The following is a 10,601-nucleotide window of genomic DNA, read 5'->3' as shown; positions in this document are numbered from 1 at the left end:
TGTAATTGAAAGGGAGCAAAGTGTAGCCAAATCCCTGCATTTGGCAACCAGAAGACTCCCCTAAACTAAAAACGAGGAATAAGTGGAATGAACTCTAACCACCCTTTGTTCTCTCTTCTCCCCCTTCCTCATGATTAACTGTTAACTGGCCCCACCTCTGTTCCTGGGACCTTGGCTTATTGATTGTGCTCCATCCCTATAAAATTCTCTGTGTTGCTGGGGTTGATGGCGGTATCAGAAGCAAACATGTGCTGATGGTTAAGAACACACCCTCCTGGAGAGTCACGCATCTTGAGTCCTATAGCCTTGACTGCCTGGCACCTTCTTGGACCTGAAAATACAAAGCCCTGATGTCCCTCACGTTCATAAAATCCTAGCTCTCTCATTGAGGGAGCGGGGTCATTTGGGTGCCTATTCCACCGACTCCCAGGATGGCCATCTTGCTGAATTCAGAGCTTGCTTTCTGGACAAGAATGAAAGACGAAGTTTGGTCATTTGCAAGAGCAACATTTGTAATTCATGGAGATCATGTTTCTGATCTTTCTGTAGCAAAGAGGCACTTGTGAAGTGCCTCATGAATATGATAGGCACCTGGCCCAAGTCACGGGATATCTACACTTTAAAAATCCTTGTTCTCCTTTTTGTGAAGCTGTCTGTATATTTGCTTCCATTTTGATGATATTTTAACCTTCATTATTCTTATTTTAAAAAGATTTATTTATGCATACAAGAACTGGGGTACAGGCCAGAGGTGTGGGGGGTGAGAGGATTCACCAGAGACAGAGTGGGGAACAGAAGAGGCGGATTGACTGAAATACACTGACTCCAGAACTATTTGTTGGTTTTACTGCAAAAATAACAACCATTAGAAAGATCAAAGGAAGAACCATGTCTTCAATCCAGAAGCTTATGATTCACCATGTCCAGAATTAGACACTCTTGGGTATGAATAAATTTTACCCTTCATGATGTGAGTTTCACCCTTACCAGTTAGCAGGTGGCACACACTGGCACTGTGCTGGGGTCGTCACCCAGCAGTGATCTCTGGCTTCATCATTGTAATTGTTTCACTCTGCCAAAGCTTCCTGACCTGTCACTGAAGTTTCCACAAATATTTTTGGAACCTCTTCACTTAAAAGTTGCTTCCTTATGCAATGTCACTTCAATAATAATAAAGCCAGTGGCTTCTTTACAGTTTTCTCCAGGCAGTTAAAAAGATTGTTTACTTAGAAAATGATCTTTGTGATTCATCCTAAATGTGGAAGGGGAAACTGCGGTGGAGTACGGGCTGGCATTTCCTTCTTCTGAGTACTGGTGCTAAGGACTGGAAGTCTTTGCCAGGGGTCTCTCACTTTAGTCTCATGGGTTGCTTACACCTGACTTCCTGTCTTAGAGCACACAGGTGACCTGAATACTTTAAGTATTTATTTGTAGATGTCTATTGAACTGTATGCACTTGCATGATTGACTTTTCTTTCTTTTTTTTTTTAAAGATGTATTTATTTATACAAGAACTGTCGTACAGGCCAGAGGTACAGGAGGGTGAGAGGACCCACCAGAGTCAGACTAGGGAACAGAACAGGCAGATGGACCTAAACACGCTGTTGAGGGGAGCAGCAGGCAAGACAGAAGAGATCTGCCACGCCATGTGGGCATCTCTGTGGCTGGCGGGGATCGAACCTGCACTGCAGGGACTGCAGACAGCTTCACAGCGCTGCGCTCAACCCCCTGAGCCACCAGGAAGGCCTGACTGACTTTTCTTTTATGGCCAACATTCATTGAATATTTATAAAGATTACACATAATTCAGAGGACAAAATGCTAGTTCTCAGAACAGAAACTTTATGGACCAACATACACACACATATGTACATGAAGTAAAAAAAAAAAAACTAAGTGAGTAAGCAAAAGTAATTACAGAGTAATTACAGAAATGAATCCAATGGGACATTAGCATGGTCAAAGCTGACCTCAGGGGAAAAGTCATATATTTTATTTTTTAAATCATAATAAGGAATGAAAACACAAACAAAGCACACAATTTTTAAGAAACTGGCTTTAAGGGAGAAAAAAATTGTCATGTAAGGAGAGAAGGGGTCAGGTGAATAACCTGACAACCAAGGTAAATGAAGCTGATGGAAAAAAGAGAGAAGCACAGTGGACTCTGGTGATGGATTGTGGGTGTCACGGTGGTGGGTGCCCTAGAGTGGTGGTTCCTGACGGGGAGGGTCTTAATGTTAGCTCAGTTAAAAGAATAAATAAGTTAGATAAAGGACTTTGTGGGACAAAAACCAACTGAACAAAAAAAAAAGAAACCTATGAAGGAAATCTGAAAATATTTCTCGGAAATCGGTCTTGTACTTTTCCAGGACTTCAGTACATCCTGACTTCTATGCAGGCATGGAAGATGTTTCATAGCTGTTTAAATTTGATGAGATGATTAAAAAAATCTGTCATTTTTTAATTTTTAAAAAGGAACTATAAACTAAGTTGCTATTTTCTTGTTAAAATTTCAAGGTATAGTTAAAAATTTCTATGACCTGCAGGAAAACTGAGGATTATTTAAAACTCCTCATTGGAAGCTAAGAAAAATAACATGTTCTGAGGGTCAGAAACACCAGGTGTTGTTTAAAACACACAACAGAATGGCAACTGAGCAAAATCTAAGACACTGGTACAGGATGTCATTAAATTAGCTTTGATTTTCTGTCCGAGTTGTTTGTAAGAATTTTGTTTTGTGATAAATCTGTGCAGCACACCTGCTCACTCAGTTTCCTAGGGAGGCTATTTTGGGCAATGCTGAATTTTCTTTTAGATCAGCCTACGCCCTGCTGGTCAGCATTCGCTAAAGCCTTCAGAGCACAGAACAGCTACTCTTCCTCCTGACTTTTTCACCCCTCTATGACACAGATCCCACTTACTCCTATTGTCCTGCAGACTGGGATTCTAGAATAGACTGTCTTCCAGCTGTCAGTTTAACTATGATGGTGCACTTACGTCCTTTTCAATATTTTATAGATATCTTAGTGAGATGTAAACAGAGAGGGGCTATCAGGGTGTAGTGGGGCAAGATTATCAGGAGGCATGATCACGGGGGACCTCTTTAGAGGCTGGCTCCTACAGCCTCCTTTTGTTCAACTTCAAAAGGCAAACCTATTTTTTAATGCAAATTAAATTTGCATGGATATGATACCACTGTACCAGAAAACTTCAGTAAGAGCTCAAGACACATACTCTTCTACGCTCTTTCCAGCCACTGTGTTGTCTTTATTAAATGGAATATTGAATTAGAGACAAAGAGCATTTGTACTCCAGCATTCCATTATACAGACGGCAGTCATATCATCCACCTTGGTGCTCAAAGAATTCATCTTGACTCTGTACACTCAGTTATGCACATTGAACTTCTGGATGCTGGCATTAAAATGAGAGTAAGGCATCCAAACTATTGTGAACCAGCAACCATCCCATCTCTGCTCCCAACTTCAGGCTGAGCAGTAGCAAAAGAAATAAATGGAGACTAATACTTTGGTTTGGGAAATAATGCTTACATGCACAGGATGCAGCCACTTAATTCTTTTAAAAACCAATTGTTCTAATGATTTTATTGCTCTGTATGAAAACAAATCAAACTGGCATTGATTCCAAGGTCATTGTGAATTGACATTGAACCATATTAATGACTAAGAGGATGCACGTTTGAATGCTAGGAGGCGTCTTGCAGAGGAAGGCATCACAGTATATTGCATTCTTGTAAACATTAGTACATGTACAGAGTATAGAGACCTCTCTAGTTGCTAAACAGACCCCGAGTTCCTCTCCTTTCAGAGGGATGAAGCATTAAGGATTCTCTTCCATTTTATATCTGCTGGGTTTAACAGACTGCACTAAAGAAGAATGGATTCCAATTTGGCTACATTTTTCCTAAGATGCAGTTGTTGGTTACCTGCAAGGTGGTATCAACCTCCAAAAGGGTCCTACAAGATATGGTATGGGAAAAAGGCTGCCCCCCCAATTTAGAGGATGTGAAATGAAAATGAAGCACATCACTGCGCCTTGTGGTCACATTCTCTTCCCCAGCTCTATCTCCTTGGGGACAGGACTTCATAATGGAAAGGGCTGCATGATCTTCAGTAAATCAGAGCTCTCTACCTCACCCTACCCAGCTTTGCCCTTTGTATCTCGGCCTGTTCTGTCACCTCTGTTGGTGACTAGTATAGCAGGAGGGACTGCCTTGTCAGCAATCTTTGGGCAGAGTAGGTCTTTGCAGTGGGCGCCACACTGATGTAGCCCTCGAATCTAACACACACTTGCTGGCCTTTCTCGGGGGCCAGGACAGACAGCACAGTCCCCAAGTGAGGAGGGCTTTTGGGGAGTCCTGGTGTATTGGGGACTAGGAAGTAGGCACCCCTACCCCGTGCTCTGCAGAGAGACTGGGAATCTCAGACGTGATGATGCTGGTTTGTCAGCACTGGGGACAAAGATTTGGAACCAGACCCACACGTGGCCATGTGGATCTGAGCCTCACACTGGGGTCACACCGCCAGCTGGAGCACATTCCAGTGGGGTAACTTGGACCAGGTGGCAGGGAAGAGAGTTGAGTCGGGGGCCAGGTACAGTGCTCGGTTCCCTCAGCTGACTGTCAGCCTCATCCCCACCCCGGGGCAGCTGGGTGTGCTGAGTGGCGGGCCCTCCAGTTGGCGGCTGCCCTGCAGTCTCAGCTCCCGAGTTCTGTCTCCCTGCTCCCCCCGGCGGCCCGGGCAGCGGGCAGCCCTCTGGGCCAACACTGTGAGATGAGGCGCTGTGGCAGAGCGAGGCTGCTGCGAAGGGGGCAGGGCAGCAATCAGACGTTCTGTAGGACGTCCAGGGGCACGAGGCCTTGCTTCTTTCCACTGAGGACCCTGATAAAGCCGTCTTGTTCTTCTTCAGAAGTCACGCAGATCTGAATGCCAAGGAAAGAAAAATCAAATGAGTCAATGAGAAGAAGCTGGACCCCTGGCTTCAGGAAGCCAGAGGACACCCCATTGGAAAAGGGAGAGTCGTGGCAGGTTGGTAAATCATGGCTCTGTGAAAAAAAGTTTTGACAAAAAACTAGGCAGAATGCTAGGGTTGAAATTCTCCAGATATGAATTCTGGTATTCTAAATAAGGATCAATAAAGTGGAATTAATAATGAATGTTTCCCTGAAGGGCCACCATGAAGACAGATGGGATAATGTGCTCACCGAGTCTGGTACTCTGCACATGATGTGCCCTCAACACATTATTTTAAAGATCCAAAATAATGACCACCATTCAGCACACCCCAGTAATGTGCTCGGAAGTTTCTGCACGTGAAAAGTCAAAAGGAATGATTTCATTTCTGGCCCCAAGCAAATTGATGCCAACATCTCCCATATTCCAGAGTAAGACCACCTACACTGGACTGAAAAAAGAGGTGGTTAAAATCCATTTGGGTGACCTTGGTATGCGTCATTTATAGGCCACTGCGGGGCATATAAGGGTCGGTGTGGCCAGATGTAAAGAAGGGAGTTTTGAAGCTATTGGCATGATGTGATCTAGCTCAGCAGGTAAGAAATACTTCCCCAAGTATTTGAGGGCAGAGAATAGGTATCAACAGGTGGAGGCACTTTGCCTGCCTAGACCAGTGCAGCTAGGACAAAATATGGGGGGTGGTGGGGGTGGGAGGGGGGTGAAATGAATCCAGAAAGGCTGGCAAAGGCAAGAATGTGCAGGAAACTCAAGCCATGCTACGCACTCTAAGTCCCTCGGCTGACCCAACCTTCTCATGGACTGGAAGTGGGTCACGAGCTACCGCCAGAATAATCTCCAGCAAGGAGAACTGGGTCAATTCAATCAGTTCAGTTACGATGACCTGAGTCATGGGTGATAAAGACAGACCAGAGAACAGATTATCAGGGCTCTGCAGCACGGGAAAGGGCAAAAATGACTTGGTATAAACCAAAAGTTAGGTGTTAAAGGACTTTAAGGAGGAAGGAGATGGGCATGTTTATTCAAAGCAGCTCTTTTGCTTCTCCCTTCCCCTCCTTTGCTGTCTCCTCTCTCTTTCCTTCTCTCCTTCCATTCCTTTCTCCTCCTCTTCCCTCCTTCTCCCTTTCCAGCCAGAAGACATCTGAGGCTAGGCCAGTTTTCCCCTCACTTCAACAAATCTTGATCTGTCCACCCAGCAGGCAGAACAGGTGTGAATATTTTTATTTATTTATTTATTTATTTATTTATTTATTTATTTATTTATTTATTTTTAGGATTTATTTATTTATTTATACAAGCACTGGTTACAGTCAGAAGCGTGGGAGGGTGAGAGAATTCACCAGAGCCAGAGCGGGGAGCAGAGCAGGCAGACTGACAAAGTACACTGCTGAGGGGAGCAGCAGGCGGCAGGAGAGGTCTGCGCGCCATGTGGGACCTTCCTCTGGTGGCCGGGGAGCAGCCGGGGATCGAACCAGCACTGCAGAGGCTGCGGGCAGCTTCGCAACCCAGCACTCAGCCGCTGCGCCACCGGGGAGGCCCCAGGTGTTAATATTTTTAAAAGAAAACTTTTTCAACAGTGTAAGAGGCAATGCACAAATGCCCAATACATAGATGATAAAATCTCAGTCTTCCGACCATGCAGGAAAAGCATAGAAACATGAAATTTATTCCTCTACCAAAATGACAGATATGAAAATGAGTAATGTTCAGTTTGGGCAAGGATGTGGAGAGCTGAACAGTCTCATAAACCGCTGCTATGGGTATGTATTGGTACAGCCTTTTGGAAGACAACTGCCTGTCTGTATCAAAAACTAAAAAATCTTTGATCTCCTTTCTGATACATTCTAAATTACATCCTAAGGAAGTAATCAGGCTTAGGGGGAAAGATTTAGGTTTAAAGTTGCTCATTGCAGTTATTAACAATAGTTTAAACATTAAAAAACGCTGAATTTATCCAGTGATAGAGGAATACTTAAAAACATTCTTTTTCATTGAGACTAGGGTTTGGCAAACTTTCTCCGTAAAGGACGAAATATTAAATATTTTAGGTTTTGCAGACCACATGATCTCTGTTGCAGTGACTCAACTGAGCCTTTGTAGCATGGAAGCAGACATAAGCTAAATCATACGTAATGAGTGTAGTAATGTTCTGATAAACTTATTGTGAAAACAGAGCCAGATTTGATGCATGGGCCATAATTTGTCAACCCCTGATCTACACAGTGAAATGTTACATAATTGTTAAAAATTTTGTTTGGATGGCCTTTTAGTGACTAAGTTAAAAAATATGTTGGGAAAATAAATTACTATGGATCAAAGGATGAATTAAAAGCAAGGTTTGGTAGAAAATACATCAAAAAGCCTATTTTGATCATACCTTGATGGGTTAATTATCTGTGATATTTATTTTCTTCTTTATATATATATTTTGTTTTTCCCCACATTTTCTCATTTTATTTCAATAAGTATTATAGTTTTATAATCTAAAAATAGTCTATCCATTTTCTTAACAGCTTTGACAGAACACAAAGTATGATTGAAGATAGTTCTATAGCAATGGCTGGACTATGGATGAATTTAAAAAATGCTTTCATATATTTAAAGTTGATTTAATAAGGATATTTTTTAAATTTCAAAAATGAAGCAAACATACTCTTGTGTCAATGCAACTCTAGTTGTATTCACAACAAAAGGATAACTTAATTCTATTTGGAAACAAGAGCTCTGTGGAAAACTAATATAATAATTATGGGACAAATCAACCCCAGAGGCAGAAATTTGATTTAATCAAAGAGATACATTGCATTTATTTTCAAAATTTTCAAAATCAAATTTCTTCTGTTTCCCTGCTAATGGCCATTTGTCTCTTTATATTTTTTGAATCATAAATAACATTCTGGCAATTTTGGGTGGCTTATCAGGTAACTTTAGGTGGCATTGGGCACTGCAGATGAATTTCCCATTTAGGCTTTCCTCTGAATGGTGATGGTGCCAAGGCGATGATCTTGATCTGCACCATTGTGGCGAGGTACTGGGCTGGGGATTGGCACAGCTGATCCCATTTAACCTTCACACCTACATCAAGAGGGAGAGTCATGATGATTTTATAGGTGAGAACTTGACATTCAGTAGTGACCTTGCAAAAAGCACATAGGCTATGGATGCATGTCTGTATGACACTAGAAGCTATGTTCTTGCACAATTTAGTAAAACAATTTAGTACCCTAATGTGGAGACAAATTTTAATTTTTTTGTCTTAATAGATTTTTAAAGTGCAAATTTTCTTTCAAGTGACTGACATTTTCAAAAAAATGGGTTGCCATGTTGATGACAAAGACTGAAAAATAGAGAACTTGCATGGGGATCAAGAGAACTCAGTGCCTTTTGTTGAGCTGTATGTAATTGGAAATAAAAGTGTCTTCAGCTGTTATAGGACTACAATGGAGCTTAAAAGTGACATAATGGAAATTAAAGTCATTCTCAAACTTTACCTTTGATCTGAACACCTGGAGAGTTTGTAAAAGAACCTGATTCCCCCATCTTTAAGCTGAAAGTTTCCACCTCAACAGTTTTAGGGTGGAAATGCATTTTTTAATAAGGTGCCAGGTGATCCTGATTCAGGTGGTTGAAAGATACACAGTAAGAAACACTGGGCTGGACAAATATTGGCATTTACAGCCCTTGGCTATAAAGTAGATGGGCAGATCCACTTGCTCCCAGGTTCAGGCTGAAATACTCTGTTGTATCTTGAACATGTCTAGCTGGAGACACTGGGGTTGTTTGCTTCACCTCTGCCTTCACCCCAGTAAATTGTTCAACCTTGAGGTTGGAGAATATAGGTATGAGGCCCAGTCTTGGGAAAGATATGTTTTGGGGAATAAGACCATGGAATTGGTGGAGTCAATGAACAGATGTTCTACTTCTGGAAACTGATCAGCTTGAACACATTTTAATTTGCTTTCTGGTTCCACTGATGTGTATTTTAATAACATAAAAGCAATGCTTAATCTCAAATGGGAAACAAGATTATTCTGAGAAAAACAATCAAATGTGCTAGCAAAGCTATTTAATAATGCCGTGTCAATAAAGAGGAACATCCTACCCTAATTTACTTTTCAAAAAACTTAGCAAATATTTGGAACAGGCAGGATGTTGTTGGGTAAACAGAGAAGTTTGGAGTGTTGGCACGGAATCCAGCTGGGAAAAGGGCCCATTTGCTTCATGGGGTGGTGGGGTTATTGTGACACTGGAGACGGGTCTAGATCTGATGAGAATGATTCCATTGCCTGGAAATAATAATGACTCAGTAGGGTGCTGCAGGAGCAAGAGTTTGTTTTCAAGGAGCCCTCTGGTCTTAAGACATTTGCTTCTATGACCCTTGCCCTTCCTGGGGGCCAGGCTATGTGAATGGTGCTTCACTATGGAGAGTTTGTTCGCTGTCTAGGGCACTTGGCTTGGGAGAAGGCATTGACTCGGAGCATGCAAACCTATGTTAAGTTCTGGTCTGTCCACAAGCCAGGTTTTTTCCCCCTTGAGCAAGGCACATAACTTCTATGAGTCTTTGTTTCCTCATTTATAAAATGTAAACAGTGAATAATCATGAATTTCATAGGGCTGGTGTGGATCCTCAAATAAGTTATAGGTAGGCAAGCTTTATTATTATTAAATAATATAAATATGTATGATTTTATTCAATAATGACATATAGTAATCATGATACTTATAACAATTATTGTCATGACAAAGTGGGGGACAGACAGTATTAATTTGTTCTTTCCTTCTTTATAAAACTAAGGGCTGGAGATAAAAGATTCTTCCTGAAGAAGTAGACACCGAAACAGCCAGCACAATCCCCAAAAAGATAACTGCGAGAGGTTTGGGTGATGGTGGTGCCCAGAGATTCTGTTTAGAGGCGAGTCCCTCAGATGCCACTGCAATTTATAGACAGAAGATGGCTTCTGTATCGTGGGGGGACACCAGTTCCAGGGAAAAGGAGAAACTTTGGGCAGAAAGGAGTAGGAGATATTAAACGAAATATATTTCATGACAGTTTAATGATAACTTTTGATCTCCATAAAGATATATTTTGTTCGTAATGGACCAGGTAAAGGAGAAGCTGTGTAATTTTCAAAATGCAATCTCACCTTGTAAGCAATTTTTGTAAATAGGAAGAATTCCCATTTCCAGTAAAACTGTAAAACCAGGGTGGAACCAAGAGCCCAGTGACCTAATTTCCTAAGGGTAGTAATGATTTTAATAACCCACAATCATTAGATAACATACACCCCTGTGGGGGTCTTGCATTTAAATAAAAAGCCGATACTACAATTAGATATAGTACTGGTGGGTTGTGGTTGTGTGTGAGGGGTGTGTGGTGTATGGAGTATGTGTGGGTCTGTGTAAGACAGAAACCCCAGAAGATCACAGCAACACTGTATTGTTATATTGTTAGGTATAAAAGATAAGACTGAGTATTTTTAATTTTGCTTCTTTATAAATTTAATCAAAAAATTTACACTATGAAAGTAACTTAAATGGAAAAAGAAAAAATCCTTAAAGACACTTTCCAATTTTCCCCATCTTTAAATTAATTTTCCCTACCTTTGTATC

General features: G+C 41.5%; 1 protein-coding gene across 2 annotated transcripts in view; it reads right to left on the bottom strand.

Annotated features, from left to right (window-relative positions):
* Positions 1 to 3,302: 3,302 nt before the first annotated feature.
* STAC (SH3 and cysteine rich domain) overlaps positions 3,303 to 10,601 on the bottom strand; it is a 106,915-nt gene continuing 99,616 nt past the window's right edge. Inside the window, exon 11 of one of the 2 annotated variants that reach the window (XM_037526158.1) lies at positions 3,303 to 4,942. In XM_037526158.1, the coding sequence (XP_037382055.1) occupies positions 4,844 to 4,942 (99 nt within the window). In that variant the 3' untranslated portion in view covers positions 3,303 to 4,843. Of the gene's footprint in view, positions 4,943 to 7,844; positions 8,067 to 10,601 lie in introns of those variants that run through there. The other variant, XM_037526168.2, reaches the window with a different exon arrangement.

The sequence above is a fragment of the Talpa occidentalis genome, unplaced genomic scaffold (assembly GCF_014898055.3).
Source record: "Talpa occidentalis isolate TD23 unplaced genomic scaffold, MPIMG_talOcc4v2.1 talOcc4.10, whole genome shotgun sequence".
NCBI classification, from domain to species: Eukaryota; Metazoa; Chordata; class Mammalia; order Eulipotyphla; family Talpidae; genus Talpa; species Talpa occidentalis.
Note: the sequence above shows the minus strand (reverse complement) of the source record. Positions and strands in the feature narration are given on the sequence as shown.